Source organism: Parasteatoda tepidariorum, chromosome 9 (genome assembly GCF_982258835.1).
Source record: "Parasteatoda tepidariorum strain Cologne lab strain chromosome 9, Ptep-v5.0, whole genome shotgun sequence".
NCBI lineage: Eukaryota > Metazoa > Arthropoda > Arachnida > Araneae > Theridiidae > Parasteatoda > Parasteatoda tepidariorum.
This window is the reverse complement of record NC_141763.1, coordinates 85,935,264-85,955,150: the sequence shown is the minus strand read 5'-3', so window position 1 is coordinate 85,955,150 and position 19,887 is coordinate 85,935,264. Positions and strand designations below refer to the sequence as shown.

At 27.6% G+C, this 19,887-nt stretch overlaps 1 protein-coding gene across 2 annotated transcripts in view; it reads right to left on the bottom strand.

The window, feature by feature from the left end:
* The window catches only part of LOC107449764 (nephrin), a 236,626-nt gene extending 217,212 nt beyond the window's left edge, over positions 1 to 19,414 (bottom strand). For both annotated transcript variants that reach the window (XM_043038973.3, XM_087152286.1), the window contains exon 1: positions 19,108 to 19,414. In XM_043038973.3, the coding sequence (XP_042894907.2) occupies positions 19,108 to 19,198 (91 nt within the window). In that variant the 5' untranslated portion in view covers positions 19,199 to 19,414. The remainder of the gene's footprint in view (positions 1 to 19,107) is intronic.
* Positions 19,415 to 19,887: the final 473 nt, after the last annotated feature.

The window sequence follows — 19,887 nt, the reverse complement described above, 5'->3', positions numbered from 1 at the left end:
AAAAAATGCTGCAAAAATGATGAAAAGCTCTTCTGTTTTAAAATCTAAAACTTTAAATATAGAAGCAAATAGGGTATTTATGATTCCATGTAATTCACGAAATTCATATATTAAGAATGACTTGATACAAATTATATAAACTTAATATCAATTAGGTTTTTTTCAAAGAATAGACATATTTCTTTTTTTTGTAAGGTATTAATCGCCAAAACTAAATAACTTATAATTAGTTTAATTTGCATTTTTAAATTGATTCAAGTCTTAGGAAATATTAAATTTATTCTAAAAATTGATTTAAATGAAGTAAAAATGCTTTAAATTATTAAAAGCAATTCCAAATAAATAAAATAAATTTGAGATGCACATATTTTTACATTAAAAAATAATAGTTACAATAATAACTAAACCCTAACGACAAACTAATAACTAAACTATTGAATCCCATATTTTAAAATTTTGTTCTGAAAATTTTTTTACATAAAATAATTGCTGATCTTTATGTAGATTATCAAAATTATGTAATTTCATTATTTACTTTTTGCTTTTAATTTAATTTTGTATTAATTTCATTTTAATTTTATCCCTTTTATTTTAGTTTTATTTTAATTTCCAATTAACAATTTTGTAAAAAAGTCCTTTTACAAAATGTTTGTCAAAAATGCCACGACGAGAATTTATTTAAGCCGCATTTATATTGCATTTTTTACCCCATTGAAACACCATTCAAGAAATAAAAAATTATTTAATACATTTATTTCAATAAATAATATGTGATATATCTGTAGTAATATGTTTGATATGTTATAAATTATTCGTTATACACCAAGGGTATCATACAAGAAACGAATATGTAGACGGTTTTCTATTTTCCTTTTCAAATTTCTTTACAAATATATGGTATAATAGAATTTCCATTAGCGGAGTTGTATTTTAAATTATAAGTATTTAAATAAATTTTTATGATATATATATAGAAATATTTGATATCTGCTGAGAAAAATGTTCTTTTAAAGATTTACAAACTTGGATGGATACATTTTTTTCAAGAAGTGATTTAAACAGATAAAGAAAAAATATGTTTCTATCAAGAATATCGTCATTATACCGATTTACTTTGTAAAATACATACAGAATCATTCGCTGTCTAAGAAAAATATCATACTCCAAAAGAAAACTTAAGCTGTGTCAAATTTAAATAATTAAAACAGATATGGAATAATATATTTCCTATCACGTTAAAGCGTACTTCAAGCGATAAACTTCGTAAATATGTCTATCTATTTTAAAAACGATTTCAAACAGAAATGTAATTATTCGTTTTCCATCAAATAAATGATGTCTCCAACTATTATCTGATCAGTGTATATATTTAGATAAATATTTAAACTACATATTGAATTACTTAAGAGAAAATCGCACTGGCAACGATAATCTAAAGGAGGAATTATTTTTTTCAAAAAGTATTTAAAATAGATAAGAAATAATTATTTTCCCTAAGAAGAAAGTATATTTCAGACGATTATCTAATCGGTTTATTTATTTCAATAAATATTTAAAGTGCGCATAGAATTGTTTGTTATATACAGAAGAAATCTTATTCCCACCGATAATATAAGTTGAGTTCAGAGTGAATATTTAATAAAGATATGGAATGGGAATTGCAATTTCAATAGTTTGTATATAAATTCTTGAACATTTTTAAAAAATTATATAAAATTGACTTGTAATAGATAGTTTACTTACAAAGAAAGAAAATCTCAATTTATTATGCAACCAGTGTATTTTTTTCAAACAATATTTAATAAAGATGTCATATAATTTGCTTTCCACAAAAAAAACGTACTTCAAAGTATTATTTACCGAAATAATATTATAAGTGAGATCTAAAAATCGAAAATGCATTTTTTTGTCTTGAGAATTAACAAAACGTAAAAACTATACACGTATTCTTTTTTTTTAAATTGAAAATAGAAATTAATTTTGCACTTGCTTTTAATAATTTATGTAAGGAAGCTTTTAAAGAAAGATAATAAATGATTACAAAAATGATATATTACGACGCTTTTGAAAGTGAATGATATTGAATATATACTGTCTCTGAAGATGTAGTTTAAAAACAATTATATATTTTCGAGATATTTAAGATCTTTCACTTAAATAATACTAGAAAACTGGATAATACAATATATGTATTCATAAAAGTTAAACATAAATAAGACATTTAGCCAAATGTTTCTAATTGAGAAAAAAAATGATAAAACAAACATTTTGATAGGTAAAGGTCGTTATGATTTCGTCAAAAAAACATGGTTGTGCAGCATTTCTTTTGCTTTATGCAATTTACAAAATTGAAAGATTTTGTTGTTTTAGAAGAGATATTTTAATGAGTTAAAGACAAAAGTAATTGAGTTTTATCAAACAATGAATACAATATAAATATAAAGATATTAAGCATAAAGATTAAAGCCAACACGTACCTGCAAATAAACCGCTGTATCGACATTTATTACGCAACTATGTAATTAGAGTTTTAATAAAACAGACTTTAGATGCGAAAGCTGATTTTTTCTTTTCGATTTTTGTTACTTAATATAAACGTTTTCTTAAAAACATTCCAAGTTTGTACTATGAGAATTCTGCATGACGTGTATAAATACTACGAACTACTAAAACATTGACTGCATTGATATCTATTCAATTTATGTAGTTTAAATATTGACGTTTGTTCATATAATAGAATTTTAGATAAGCTTTCAAAATAAATAAAAACATTCAAACTGGTTGAATTGAACTAGGTGAAAAGCTATTCTACATAAGCGAACAAAGCTTTGAATCTGAAATTTATTCTTTTTTGTTGTACAAAGAAACTTTGCGGAAAATAATAAGAGAAAAAGTCGAGTTGCTTGTTTAGTTGGAGAAATGTAAAAAAAACTTCGTCCTATGTGAGTCCTTTTTTCTTAAGGTTTTATTTCAAGAATTAATAACATGTTATGTCCATAAACTAATTTCGGAGGATAAAGTGATTACTATTTTAAAGAATGCCATTTATAAAGGACTTATTTAGAAAAGCGATGAACACATTGACGTTGGTAAGTAAAATCTTATCTGTCTTCATCTCTAAGTAACATTTTAACTGTCTGCAACTGATTTCATGAAACTTTCTGATAAACAGCTGCTAACAAGCGGGAAAAAAACGATTCCCGTTTACAAGTTTACAGAACAACAAGCCTGTATGACAATTTTTCTATTTTAAGCTGCCCCTTTCCATATAAGTGAACTACCTTTCTTAAGGCCTGGTTTCTTAGGACAGGACGCCGTCAGCTGGAAATCAGCGTTAACCTCTGATTGGTCCATTTGTGAGTTTGATAGTATACGTCATCGAACGCTCATCTTGAACTACAATTGCCGTCCAACTCAACTGCACTTGGATTACAACGTGACGTTAGCCACAGAAGCAATGGCGGACAACATCCAACAACACATTGAAATCAGCCAAGATTTTGATTTTGACATTAAACATAGGTTCTTCATTAAACATAGCACTCTTCATTTAGCTCAACTATAATGTGTTTTTTTCTTGCACAAAGTCATTATTTGTTCTCTAAAACACTGGTCGACAATAACAAAATCAATACAAATTCAAAATAAATATTTGTTTACGTTATTAAGGCATGCGCAATGAGAGATAATGTCTGCGTTGGACCGACTGCTCACGCTGAGCTAACAAAAAAGTATTTTTTTTGGCGTCAGCTCTACGTCAACTTTCCGCTGACGCCCAGATAAGGCGCTAGTTCTAAGAAACCAAGCCTTGAGCTAACAAACCAGTATATTGTTGGCGTCAGCGGGACGTTGACGTCCCGCTGACGCCCAGATAAGGCGCTTGTCCTAAGAAACCAGACCTTTACAGGTAGAGAAATTTAGACGTAACTTGTCAGTATTTTTTTTCTAAAACAGATACAGCTAACAGAATTCATTTTCAATTTCAGAATTTGGAAATCGAAAATTAAATATTACCTTACTAAAAACCAAATTCATTTCCCCTCTTTATACCCGTAATCACATATATGCGATCATGCGATTCTTCTTTCGCGATCCAATGTATCATACATGAAATATTCTGTAAGATAATGGAAACGTGATCTAATACGGTTTTCTGGTATTTTATCACTCTTTAGTACGCATAAGTACTGTTTAGTACATAAGAATTCGGTTAGTACAAGCTTGGCGATGCGTTTCTTTTCCCTCACGCCAGTTCTGAAGAGCTTAAGAACATTCCGACGGTTTAAGTTTGCCAAACTTTGTTTATCTAGGCAGTATCTGTTTTATTATTTAGACGAAGAACAGTCTTACAGAATGTCGCAATTTTACAGTATACTGGAGAAATCATTATTGTTTAATACTAGAAGCGTCTTTAGGGGTCATTTTGAGTGTTTTACGTCATTTCTTATGTTATTTTAGAAGAAGCTTCAAAGCTCTTTTTTTTTTACTTTTCCTTTTATCTTTCAAAGTATATTATATAAAAAATACCCCGCATTTTGTTTAGTAGTAATAAAAATAATTATGAAAGCATCTACAACGGTATACATCTACAGCAGTATACATCTACAACAGTATGTCTACAACTGCATACCTGCAAAAGTTTTTATGGAATTTTATGGTATTTAATATTCGATTAACGAAGTAGCTGAGTTGAGTTCTTATTGAGTTATAATTTCGTTATTGCGTCTGAAAGAATCTGTGTTTGTTATAATCCTGGACAGGAAAGTATTGCTGGTGAACAGTTAAAGTCATGTAAATAAAAATGAAAATTCATTTTATGATGTTCAAGCCTTATTACTTTGATTTCAACTGACATTAAATCGAAATTTCTTTTTATTTTGAGTAGCTATCATTATTTGTGCAAGTTTCAAAACAGACTAGAGAATTGCAACCTGAGGAAAGTATAGTGCTCGAATTATGGAACCACTTCTAAGCTCTAGGTGCAGCTCGATTACTGTTTTTTGCCTCAGTGAAACTTACAGATGAATTTTTTGTGTAAAAAATGTACTTTACAGGGATACTACGTTTGAACAAAATAAAATTTCCTCTTAATTTCATTGTCACTTCTTCGTTATGAAATCTATTTTTTGCACTGCGAAATGAAATCTATATAAATGCAAAAAAAATTCTAGAATTCTGAATGGTAATCATGCGAATGTGTTTACAGACGATAGCAAAGAGTAGGAGCCGAGCACTGTCACTTACTATAACAGTACGAAATGTGACATAGGCTAAGCGGACTAGATTCAAAATAATTATTCTACAAAAGGTGAAAGTTGGAGGTGTCTTGCATTTCTTTACAACGTTTGTGACATTGCTGCCCTCAATATTTGAAATGTTTTCAAGGAATCCTTTCCTACACCAAATATCTATTGCGAAATTATTCTTGAGTTTTTTGATGTATTTAGTAAGTTGTTGATGTAAATTAATATTTTGTGCATCAAGTAAACCCTAATAGATAAAATTCAGTCTCTTAAACATAAGAAACATGTATTTTAGCACCTTAGGTTAGAGAATAAAGAAATACTAGATATGAGAAATGATAGAGAGCATTTCATCGATATTTTCTTGTCATTTTCATGTCAAACGGATGTACTGTATAGGCCTACGCTAATGACTAACTAATAATGGAACTTAACATTTTAAAACATGTTGTGTTCTAATATGCATTATTTATATTCAAATAGTTTTTTTTGTATTTCTTGTGCTGTTGCAAAAGAATAATCTGTAATACAGTATTACATAGTATTGTAATATTGTCATTGCGTTAGTAAAATAAAAAAAGACGAGGAAAAGATTATTTTTTAATGTCTGAAAACTTTCTCAAATTGCATTTCATCGATATTCGCCATTCAAAATATTTTTTACTTTGAAAAGACATTAATTTCTTTTAGTGGTCAAATTGATTCTAAATGGAGATTTTAGGTAAGTTCCAAATCCGGCTGTTCTAGTGTTGGAATATTCTTTAAACTTCATCTACTTTATGTCTTTCTCAATATATATTCACTTATTTAAAATTTTGAAATTAACATTTAAATTAATTAAAAAAATAATCAAATTATTCATTAACTCATAACTCGCGTTTAATGGTGTAAAAAATAAAGGAATCAAACCTCAGATTAATTTTATGCGATTCCTCATTTCTCTGTATTAATAAAATAACCTCAAGAACATTTACCGCTTAAATTTCTCTAACTGAATCTATAGTAAAATGCGTACAAACTGTCAAAGCAAGTTTTTAGTGTTCAACTTTATGTTAAATTGCGTTTTGTCCAGAAACCTGTAAGGCTTAAAAATTATTAAGAAGTAATGATTAAAATTTATTAAAAATATGACAGTGTAGAGAAGTATGTACAGAAAGCACGATGGACGGAAAAAAATTTATGCTTGATAATTAATTCCAAATTTATGAACATTAAATTGAAAACTAAAGGAAATATCATGCTAGCCGCTCTTCAGTAAACAGATGCAACTACATAATTAGAATTGAACATGCTGAAACGGATACTTTTATCATTGAGCTTAACAGGTGTTTTTTTAAAAATATTAATTTATTCATAGGCTGTTGCAATTTTATGTGAATTTTCGCGATTTCTCCCTATTATGGACCATACTTGACAAGAGAAGTATGAAAATTTATTTACCTACCGTGTTTTTTATTTTATATGAGCTCGCTTTTCTTTGTGGACGAAGAAAATAAAAAATAAATAAGTTGATATATGAATCATCAAGATTTAAACATCAGCTCATATTATTCAACACAAGTAATCTTATTCAACTAATTTAACTAAAAACGAAAGAAAAATTTAATTTTGATAGTAATATATGGAATCCTAAATAAATAATCAACTGACACATATATGTCGAAAATGCTAGCTTTTCGAAGCTTAGAAAAGATTAGTTAAACATGCAAACTCTACCTCGCTTAAGAATTCTATTTATATGAATAGCGTATAATTACATTCCAATGCACATCTGACTGTTTTAATTGTAACAAAAAATTTAAAACTGAACAAATTTAGTTTGCATAAAGCCACACTGTTGGGAAAAAAACTATGTTCAGAGGAAGTTAAATTGAAGATTAAGATCCTATCACGGCTGGCAAAATGGGAAATTTTCTCGATTTACCAGTCTTCCTAAGGAGAAGATGCTTAATTTATGAAATTAAACATCTTCTGTGAAAATAAACATAAATACTGTCACGGAGGATGAGTTTTATCATTATGCGTATCTTTAGAATTGGATAAATTACTTAAAAGATGAGACGTTCGAAAAACAAACAATGTCAAATAAAAACTGGAGTTAAAATAATATTATAAAATTTTTATTACAAAATGCTAATCCCTTGATAAATATATTTTATCGTCAAAATTTTCTTTGTTTAATATTTATACACAATTTATAAAAATATGTTTATTTTTTCGGAAAAAAGTATTGACATTTCAATCGGAAACAATAATGAATGTGAAGCATTTATGGGAAATGACAAGGTGAGCAAACAGTGGCGAAACCATCTTGCAATTAAGAGAAACAAATTAAATTTGTACTTTAAACTGCTTTCAATCAATACAGACAAATAATAATGTAAATACAAGAAATTATTCAAAATGACAAATGGTTTTACATTTAAAACAATTAAAATAGATTGACTAATTAAGTTCACAATTTAGGAATTCTGAAAAAAATTTCAACAATTGCTTCGGAATAAGAAAATCCAATAATCATTTTACACCTAATTTAAGTAAAAAAAAATTCAAACAAATGTTTTCAACTAAGTATAAATATATATTTACCGTAACTCCAAATAAAAATTTATATGAATATATTTCTATATCAATACAATTCACACAGTTCATAGACATATATAAGTCTGATAAGTTTGAAAATTCCTTCAAATAATCGAACCGTAGATACTTTACATGTCCAACATATATAAAAAATGCTGCATTATAACTATACAAATAAAGCCTATAGTCAAATGTTTGTTTCATATTTTTGTAAGTAGAATTTTGCTATAAAAATATGCCTGATGTACTTAATATCACCTCAGAAAACAATTTTTATTTTGGCATATGTTTCAGAAGAAAATAAGATATAGAATTAAAGCTCAAATAATTGAAGCTTTACTCGGAACCATTTATAATATGAGTAAGGATAAATCAAACGTTAAGATTCGATTAATCTTTTTATACCTTAATTACAATCGTAATAGGAGAATTAATGTCGCAGCAGAAAAAATCGATAAGAATTGTCTTGTTTTTCTTCATATATTTTTTTATGCTTTTTCACCATTAGTATTGTATGATATATCTTATTTTTCAAAACACGTCAATCAAATGATTCGAGCGAAATCAAGATAAAAAAAAAATCAACTAAGATCAACTTTTGAAATATAAAAAAAAAATGTTCATGCTTCTAAAAAAATATGTATGGAATTTAATTTTTAATGAAGAAGTTAAAAATCTAAGTTAATAGGAAGTTAAATATAAACGTTTTCACACTGCGGTGTTAGTGTAAGAAAATGAAAGATTAAAATTATTTAAAACCAGTTTCTCTGAAGACGAAGCTTTAAAGTGATTCCAAGAAAATTTTCAGCTTTATTGAAGTCCCACTAGGCAAAAAAAATATTTTTCGATGATTTTAATTCATCTTTTGCTCTCCTCGGCCTTTTCGTAAAGTTCCTTTAAATCTTTACAATCGCATTCTGTTTAATCACAGTTTAAATTTTTTTTTCTGAATGAACATAATATGCAGGATAAATAATTATTTATGAAGATAGATATTGGATGTGCTCCACGGTATGGAGCTTTTGGAGCTCGATCCAAATTTCTTCAACTTTTGAGAAGCTTATCGAAAACGTTCAACCGTTGTTAGCTGCTTAATGCAGTGACGTTAGTATTTTTTTAAAAAATAATTATTTATCAAGATTTCAAATAATTCTGTTCAAAAATAAAAATACAATAAAAAAGTTTCTTAAAAATTATAAAATGTAAATTAAGATCTTTACAAACTTAGGCAACATTCCAGCTGAATGGGGCTGACCCATCCTACTTTAAATTCAACAATCAGATTCTCAATTTCTAAATGTACATTTTATATGAATTTTGATTGTCTGCTTGGTAGGACGTTGGGCTTGTGTTCGTGAGAACGTGAATTCGCATCTCGCCGGCTAAGAATCCCCGTGTATTCAATGGTAACTAGTGAATGTTAAATCTGGCGTTGTCCCAAAGTCCTTTTTAAAAAGCTTATGGAGCATAAAACAACAATAAATCCTCCCTCCCGACCTATAGCCAATGATGTCGGGAATAAACGTATCTATCTGACTTGGTGTAAGATTTTTCAATTATTGATATTTAGATTTAACTACAACCTTAAAAGTTTTTATTAACGCTTGATTGCGTATAAGTGAGATGAAAAGAACTAAGTCCCATTACTTGTAGCAAATTATTTACTTAAATAGTACGCAGTTTTATAGCCACACTAAGGTTGCTAATTATTTTCGTTTTAAAATAAACTTATAATTGAAACTGTGCTCAATCATTTTATCATAATTACACTCAATACTTTTATGCCATACTCAAAATAGTTTAAAGTTAACTTCCATGCAAAAAATATTTCAGAAATAAGAAAACCTTTCTAAATTATAAGTAAAATTTATAGCATTTTTCTCACAATGAAATAAAGTATAATCAATTCTGTTGATAATATATATTGTTATTTTTCACATATTATGAAGTATCCATGCCTGTATGGAATCTCATGAAGTATCTACGTCTTTAGGAAACCTCATGAAGTAGCTATATCTTTAGGGAATCTCATGAAGTATCTGTGTCGTCAGGAAATATTATAAATTACTGAAGTCTTTTGAGGAATCGCATCAAGTACCTATAGGGAATCTCCTGAAATACTTGCGGAATCTTATGAAATTTCTTTGTCTTTAGGTAATCTCAAGAAATGTCTACGTCTTCAGGAAGTCTCATGAAGCCTTCAGAAAAGCTCATAAAGTACCTAGTCTTTAGGAAATCTCATAACGTACCCTTTATTTTCAAAAATCGCATGAATTATCTATGGGAAATCGTATGAAGCATCGATGGGGAATCTCCTGGAGTATATATGTCTTTTGAAAATATCGTAAAGTACCTAGTCTTTAATAAATCTCATAAAGTGCCTTTTCATTTTGGAAATCGCTTGGAGTATGTGCTCAGGAAATCTCAAGAAGTATCTGTGTCTATGAAGAATCTCATGAAGTACCTAGTCTTTAGGAAATCTCATGAAAAATCAACGTCCTTAGGAAATCTCATAAAGTACTTAGTCTTTTCAGGATTTGCATGAAGTTTCTATGGAGAATCTTATGAAATATCAATGTTTTCAGAATATCTCATGAAATATCTCTGTCTTTGGAAAGTCTCATGACGTATCTGTGGCGTTTGGAATCTCATGAAACACCTGTACAGATGTCTCTCCTGACTTATTCTTCTTTTTTGAAGTGGCAGTACTGAAGCAACAGTTTATAGTAAATCACCCTCAGATGGCGAAACTAGCAATCCAGTGTCAGAAATTAAAACTACATTAATGTACCACTCCCTAAAAAGTACTTCAGAGATCTTACTCAATGTACCCACCAAAAATTTCATTAGAAATTTAAAATAAATTGAATCGTCTAAATAGGAATTTTTTAAGTCAGTTTTAAAGGAATATAGCTAAAAAATTGTGACAGTAAACTTCAAAATCAGATCGTATTTAATTTTGATTTTTCGTTATAAATAAGGTATAATATTTAAAAAGGTAATATTTAGGTTTAGGGTATAATATTTAAAATTTGGTATATATATCCATGCATTGAAATTTATTCAAACTATTCTTATAAAAATTGCACATGTTTCAAAATGCCATTATTTGAATTTTCTTCTGACCTAAAGTTGATTTTTACGTGACATACTTTGAAGACTAGGGTTTAAAGTTATATATTTCCAGCATTCCTTTTCTATGCATATAAAGTAAGAATATTTATATTTTTGCTTTAGTTGCTGATTCTAAAAATTTCAAGCTAAGCATGTCTTATGAAACTTTTCAATTCTATTTAAGGATAATTTTATAGAAGAAATTTAAAAATTGTTTAAAAAATCAATAATAAATTTTTATTGAACAAGAACTTCAACTTGTAAGCATTTATCAACTACTTAAAACAAAATCAATTTGCTATTTTTCATATTTTAAAAATATATTGTCACTTTTTCTTCAATTTTCGCAACTTCAGTTTGAAAACATACTTTTTAACTTTCAATAGATACTCTCGGGTCAGAATGATCTCTGAGTTTATTCTACAATTGGGTATACAATTTTATTAGTATTGAGTTGGCAGTCATTAATAAAATGAACAGGGATTTTTAAAATTGCTTAAATGTACAACAGTTTTTTTAGCTGTTTGGGATAGTAAAATATAATAAATTATAACTTGCTTAAAAAGTTAACAATACATTCCCATGACAAAAAAGCTTTTCTACTTCAAGATACTAAAATATAATAAATTATAACTTGTTTAAAAAGTTAACAATAAATTCCCATGACACAAAAGCTTCTATTTGTGTTCTTCTGTTATCTATTAAAAAATTAATAAATGTGTAACTTTTTCTAAAATTTTTGCCACTGAAGTTTGACGATACGCTTTTTGAAACTTAGCAGATATCCATGGGTCAAAATGACCTGACTAAACAATACAATTTCTGGTACTTGAGTAGAATCACTTTGACCATTTTCGATAAAAACCGAAAAATTTTGTTAACTGACGTGATTTTTAGTCAAGGATGGGAAAATATATTCTTTTAAGATCATGTGGTTACTCTTTTGTATGTGATTATTCTTTTAAGGTAAGTGGTTATTCGTTCAACGTTTTTCAGGGAAATATATTCTTTTTATTCCTAAAATACAATGATTTTTAAGTACTTAACTACGTATGCAAATGAATTGTGCTAATTTTTTTTAATTGCATTAACTATTTAATTTTAACACTTTTTAAATATTTTTTTTGTTTTAATTCTCTTTAAATATGCACTCGTTACAATATGAAATGATTTGGTGTCGGTTAGAGTTTGAGCAGACTTTCCTGTTTGACATTATTCTGCGTAAGTATCCAATCGAGTGGGAGCTGTTAAAGAATGAAATGAGCAGCGATTTTGGAAATGTGTTATTTTTCAATAAAAACAGATGAAAAAGGAACTTAAAGCCTGTTAACCAGATTTTTGTTTTTATAATGTTTAGTTCTCACTTAAAAATCAACTTTTGAACCACGGTTTCCTTTTGGCAAAGGATACTACAAAAATTTTCAAGTTATCTTATAATTTCATATCTTTTATTTATTGGCTTTTTAAGTTAAAGTATGTACATTGTGATTCACAAACTAACTTTCAAACACGGAAAAAAACAATATGGAATCTAACAAATCACTACTGAATAAAATAGGACAAAAGAGATCAAAACCAGATTGATAGCTAGAGAAAGGATTTGGAAAGTTATTTTTCTTAAGACTTAAAAGCTTCGTTCGAAATCAGACTTTTTTTCTTCCTTTATGCGAGATTCCTCATAAGTGATTCGACAGATTACTATAGTGTTTTGGTAGATTTCTATAACGACAGATTTCTATAGTGTACAATTTTTTAGCTTATTTTTAAAAAAAGGTTCTAAAATATATTTAAGGGAGGTGAATGCGAAACGTTCTAAAATAAAATAACAATAAAGAAAATCAACCTTAGTTATCATCAGAAATATTAAATAATGATAAACATAAATAAAATGTTAAATTTTGTGTCGTAAATGACATTACCTTTCAATACTCCGTTTTTATCTTATAAATTTGAAATTAAACATTAAGATGTTCGATTAAGCTTAAGAAAGAAATTGAGTTATCTGAATCTGATATGATATTAAAAATGATCAGCAAACTTATATTTTGCTACACCTCCGGTAGCAAATTTTGCTAAGCACACTCTTCAAAAATTCGCATTTTCTTATGAATCTAACGGAACCACTCACATAAAATCAGTATTTAAGCTTAATGCAAATAAAACGAAATTCGCATATGCAAAATTAATAATTTACCTGACAAAGTTTATATTATTAAAATTTTATATCGCATTAATAAGAATTTTATACAATAACACTTTGAAAAGCCGTGGTGGCTTAGGGAATAGAGCATCCACCTTCCGATGAGGTGAACAGAATTTAAAGCATAACGATGGCTGGTGGATATGAATTCCGCACCCGGCTCGCGCCGACCAAAGTGCTCACGAAAAATATCCTTAGTGGTAAACGGATCGTTGGTTAGAGTTCCTTTGCTGTCAGGCTAATCGTGGATGGTATTCGTTGCTTTCCTCTCAATGTAACGCAAATGCGGGTAAGTTACATCAAAAAGTCATTCACGAAGGCAAATCTCACCCAATACTTCATCCAGGAGTTCCCTTGTCTTCTGAATTGGATTCAAAATTACAAGGTTGCGGAGTTGAACTTCAGTAGTCATAAACCCGAAATTGGGTCCGTCTTCTCAGCGAAAATTATTTAAATAAATAACACTTTGTAAAAGATGGAAAAAAATCGCAATTCAGCTTAATCTGAAATATAAAAAAAACTTTCCGAAAATTATTTTTAAAAAAAATTATTTCAGTTCATTAAAAAAAAATATTTCAATTTTTTTTAATAACGGTTCTCTATGACAAAATATCTGTCTAATAGCTTTTAGTTTAAAATAAAAATACATTTTACGCAAAATAGCAGAGTATGCTAATGGAAAAATTCATATTCGCAGTTTATACAGCAATCTATTTTTTTGTGTTAGATTTCAAAAGGAAAAAAAAATTCACTAATCTTTTTTGAAAGAGGGTAGACAAATCTTTTTATTTTTTATTTTCCCTTAGTTTTTTTAAAAGCAACTTTTTAGCCGTTTCGCTCCCTTCTTTTAAATCTAAGATAAAAAATAATCTGTAGATTCTTTAGTAATCCGCAGCGCCCCCTGCCGTGTCAGGTTTCTTCTACCAGCATCTAAAAATTTCAAAAATCTATAATAAAATTTCAAAAATCTATATCATTCCATAAAATATCTCTATAGAATACTTATTTATCCGATTTCTTTCCTTTTTTAAATAAAATTGTAACATTATCAAATGCGATACCTTAAATTTCAAAGCTTTTTCCTTTTTACTTCACTTTATCTAGATTATAAAATACCATCATCAGATTAACTTAGTCGTCTGAAATTAATTATAAATTCACTCTCAAAATAAGTTTTTTAATTCGAGAACTAAGACTGAGTTCCAATAAATAACTTTTTTTCACATAAATAAAAATAAATAGTGCAGGAAATGCTTTGTTTATATAAAATGCCTAATAAAGATAATTGGAAAACAGACAATTATTAAAATAATTGGAAATTAGAATTGCATGTCTAAACATTTTTTGAAATGCGTATTTATAATTTTCATTCTAAAAATTTAATTTTATGCATTGTTTTCATAAATTTCTTTAAAAAGAATACTGATAATCTATTTTCTTTCTTTCATAATTAACAAGTATTTCTATTAATTGATTCTTTATAAATCATTAAAATGTTTTGTTGTTTGCATTAAGAGATGATTAAAAAAACAAAGAAAAATCATTAGCGCAAAATTAATTAACGAAATGGAAACTTTAATGAAATATCCTAAAATAATTAAATATGCTAATTATCAATTAAGTTTAGCAGAATTTTATATTTTTAATGTTTTTAAAATGTATGCGCTTTTCAGGAAGCGAACATTCTATAAATAATAAATAAACAAGCGAGTTTTAAACAATTGTTTAAGAACTTAAAAACAACAATTTAAAAAAAAATCTATAAATTTTAATTCCATCTTTTATGTTACAGAAAGAATTATTTCAAATTATCTTGCATTTAAACAAAGGAAGAAAATATCGATGGCATTGAGCCGAAATATTTTTAAAAATATATATTTTAATATAATCATATCTCATATCTTTGAAAATCATATCACAATTTATGTTCGAATTTCATTACACGATTCTTAGGTCAAAGGAGGGTACGCTATGTTACATTAAAACGGTACGCAAGCTACAGTACGTGAGAGATACTTTGGGAAGAACAAATCAAATGGTTTTCAAAATTGAACAACCCTTTTTCACCACAAAATGCCAAAAAAAAATTAAAATTTTGTGAAGTTTTTCCATTTTTGTTAATGGGCATTGGAAAACGTTTGCATCATTGTTTCTGCCATTTGATGAAATCTAAATTCAGATTTTTAGACTTTTTCTATAAAAACTTTATAGCTCCCTTTTTTCATGAACTTATATTTAATTTTTATTTCTTTTATTTATGTAAATTTATTTTAGTTATTTTCTTTTTCAAATTTTAATTGAGATTAAAAACTACGTCGAAGATATTGCAGAAGATCTGAATTTATTTTCCTGCATGTAGAAGGAGCTTACTTTTTTTTAATCTTAAAAACATTTTGTCTAAATTCAAACAAAACTAAATTAAAAAAAATCACAAAAATACTTTTTATAAAATTTAAAAGAAAACACAATTTCAAATCTATTTATAAAAGGGTCGCAGGAGTAAAGAGGAAAAAACTTTGGCAATCCATTGAAAAGTGAAGAAAACATCATAACTTGAAATTATTTAGCTTAATTTCATTTAAACAAAAATATTATTTAAAAAATTCATTTTTTTTTATTTGTAGGTGTTTCAAAATGTAATTGTAGAAAGAAAGTGTAGATACACCGGATATCGGGAAAATCTTGAAGAGGATTCTAATCCTGTCAATTTAAAAAATAAATAAATAGATTTTTAAGAGGCATTTCAGCATAATTTATACTACATTGAAATACCAAACTAAAAAAAACATCAGGCGAATTAAAAACTGATCGCAGGTTTTTCATTAAGAATGATTGGAGTTAAATTTAACCAGATTCCCTCAACATTGATTCCCAAAAGTTATTCAAAAGTAAAGATACGTAAGTTTTTGATAAAGAATGTCTGGAGTTAAATTTAACCAGATTCCCTCAAAGTTATTCCCAAAGTTATTCCAAATATTCCCCAAAATTTATTCAAAAGTAAAGAATCGTAAGTTTTTGATTAGAATGATTGGAGTTAAATTTAACCAGATTCTCTCAACATTGGTTCCCAAAAGCTATTCAAAAGTAAAGATTCGTAAGTTTTTGATAAAGAATGTCTGGAGTTAAATTTAACCAGATTCCCTCAACATTGGTTCCTAAAAGTTGTTCTGTGGCTTGGTATGGTTACACTGGTTCCGAGAGTTAGAAAACCAACCTCGTTTTAAACAATAATACATTTTGAAACCTGTAATTATACTTATATTGAAAATCCATTGTTTGATTATTTTTAACGAAATATTTTAAGTAAAATACCAAAATAAACGATTTCAAAATTTAAACATATATTTATTTTTAAAAAATTGCATTGAAAACTTACAAAAAAAACTATATGTATTTTCTAAAACGGCATAAGAGTTTCAAGTCGAGCTTATCAGTTCGCAATTTTCTCGATGAGCTTTTCAATACTAATTTTCTGGATAATCACTGTCAACATTTATTACACTTCACTTGCATCTCAACGAAAACAAAAACTCAACTTTGTTTTCATATTTGGCGGAGATAAAAAATTATAAGCTACATAAGTTTTCGTTCACTACAGAGCATAGTGAGCCCCTCTAACATAAAATCTGACTGGAAGACTATTATTGAGAAATTGATGAAATTTTTTATTCTTCAGAATACGATATCTTCAAAAGTAGCAGTCTTTCTTTAGTTAATTTTTTAGTGCTAAAACTCGGGTCTCAACTAAAGAAGGTTTTTTTCTTATTTTTTATAATTTTTAACCTTTTCCTGAGGCTTTACATTATTAGATTAAGGAAAATATGCTTCAGTATCTAATTAAAATAAAGATTAACTGCTTTCAGCATCATCTGCCATGGCGTCTTTAGTCAACGCCAACTCATGATATTTAAAATTTACCACAGTTTTCCATTCTATATTCATCAAGGAAAATACCTAAAAAAAACTTATTACCTCAGTACCTATCATGTTCTAAACAATAAAAGACTAAACCCTAATGAACAAATTTTGTAATAAATTTCTAATAGTTCGAACATATAATATATATTATAATTTTTTGGATACCATAATATATCGTCAGTAAGATCCACCGTATCTGCAAGCTTATATACACTAAACGTGGAGAGTGCAGGTTCAGAATTGCTTAAGGTTCGTATATACAAATACACATATAAATACATACACAAACACTCTACTCTATTTTTATAGATCGACAGCGAAAAAAACTAAATATTAAATGAAATTTTCTATGAGGAACTAATGTCAATTTATATTAAATTAGTAGACAATTTAAATTTTACCCACTTAATTATAAAACATTACAATTCAACAGTCATTAACAGTGATAACAAATCTTTTTCTTTAAGAAATGCACCAAGGCTTAAGAATTAATGTTTCAGTTAATTGTATATATATCAAATGTTATTTAAGGTAATGTTTTGGTGATTATGAAATGAAAAAATGAAAAAATAAAAAATCAATCAGAATAAAAAAATTTAAAAAAAGAAGAGAAATGAAAGCTCAAAGCAGACGAAACTTAGTTATGAAATAATACTAATTTCTTCAAAATCATTTTGCAGTAAGCTTAAAATTAAAGCTTTCGAAATAAACATATTTCGAAATAAACAATAATTACTTTTAATATTTTCAAATTTAAACATTTCTTACATTAAATACGGATGAATCATAAGTGAAACCGAGAAAATAAATTGAAACTGGTTAAAACTAAAACCGTTTAATATGTAGGAAGCTCGATACTAAACAAAAGACGTACAGATTTAAGTTTGACCGGATTAAATAATTTTATTTTCTAATATTTAAATACATTTTCTGTTTTGCTCAGATTACCCTCAACAATAATTTGTCCGAATTTGTTGCAGCAAATATTTCAAATATTTCTTCAGTAAAATATTAATCATTGAATATTTTTTTTCGTCACAAAAATAACATTACAGCATATAACATGACAAATTCTAATTTTCCAAAACAATACAACAAAATAATTAAAAATTAATTTGATTTATTGTATGTTTATGAACAGAAACCTTCGAAAGTTCAGTATTTCTAAGATCCAAGATCAGCTGTTCGGAGCCAGCTAATTATGAAACTATTAAATAGAATATCAGATTTCTGCTTTTATGAGATTACTCAGAGAAAAATATTCTTTACAATTTACTAATTCAATATTATTTTAAAATATGTAAAATAAACTTAAGTACTGAGTACGAATTTATTGCGCAGACAATGCCGGCATGACATAATATACCAGTGCATTTAGTATTTTAAGACAAATACCAATGGTCTGATTATGTTTAAAAAAAAATATTTTATTTTTTTCAGGAAGTATTCATATTTTCAAGTTCATGAAAAAACATGTTAAATTGTACTAAGCTTTTGAGCGCTAACTACGTTTTTCTAGACTTCCTGGCGAACAAATTATTTAAACCCTTAGTTAGAACATACAGAAACTCTAACAGAAGCACGTGAAATTTACTTGACTCACTTTGCACTTTCAGTAATTAGAAAATATTACTTAGCTCATACTTCGGGGAAATATCTGTAAATATTTCAATTAAAAACAAATTAATCTATTAATATTTAAACTAATTCTTCTGTAATTAATATATATCAAACACAAAATCATATATTTTAGATTGAACATCACAATTTACTTAAAAAATAATTACTAAACTGTTTGACATAAATTGCGACTTGATTTGTAAAATATTATTTTAAAAATGTCTTAAAATGTATGATAAATGTAAAGTATAACTCATCTAATTTTGTAATTTTGGAAAAATTAGCAGCATACAACAATAGTATAATTACTTTAAATGTTTCAAAAGAAGTTTTTCTGAAAATTTTAAAAAAAAAAACAAGATTTGCAAAATGAAAAAAATATTATGAAAAATTTTAATTGTTTTTTCTATCAATTTCTTAATTTCTTACCTTTTGAAAATTCTCCAAATGCTATTAGAGATAATATCACAAACAAAATCAGTTCCACAGACCTGTTGCTATAGTCATTCCAGCCAACCATGGCTCTAAAATTAATTGAACGGCGAAAAAAAAAGAGCAGAAAAAAATAGATTCACAGTGAGAAACGAACCACAAAGACACAAATTAACACGTGTATCGAGAGAGAGCAAGCATATTTCGGTCTGCGAAAAAGCAGACGATCACAAACGGGACAGTTCAGCGATGGCAAAACGCGGCAACTGATGACGGTTCCTCCCGAAACTCTTACGATTCCAACAGTATCGATTCTTTCTGCTATATCGTTACACAGGAGGAGGGCGCCAGTGGGTAAAGATACGGCTATATTAGAATGCACTTTTTTGTTCTATTCTGTTCCTTCTATTCTTTTTTTTCAATCCCGCAATTCTTTCTTCTTTCTGAAGAACATTTTTTTTTCCTTATAGAAGAAACACGCATATCTTAATTGGTCTGTTTTTTGTTCTAAGTGCAGACGATATTTGAGATGTTTGCAAAGAAAAATAGACTGGTTGTTCTGAGTATGGAATATGTGTGAAATAAATATGGTATTAAAAGGATTATGCAAAGTTGCTTTAAATAAGAAATGAATAGATGTTTTGTTCTGATGTATATTGATTCTAAAACAATAGTACACATGAACGTTCCCTACTCTTTCCCGGATTAAGGATGCAATTCAATGATGAAGCATTTCTAAAGAGCTGGAGACAAAAAACTGACTAACGGAACAGAAAA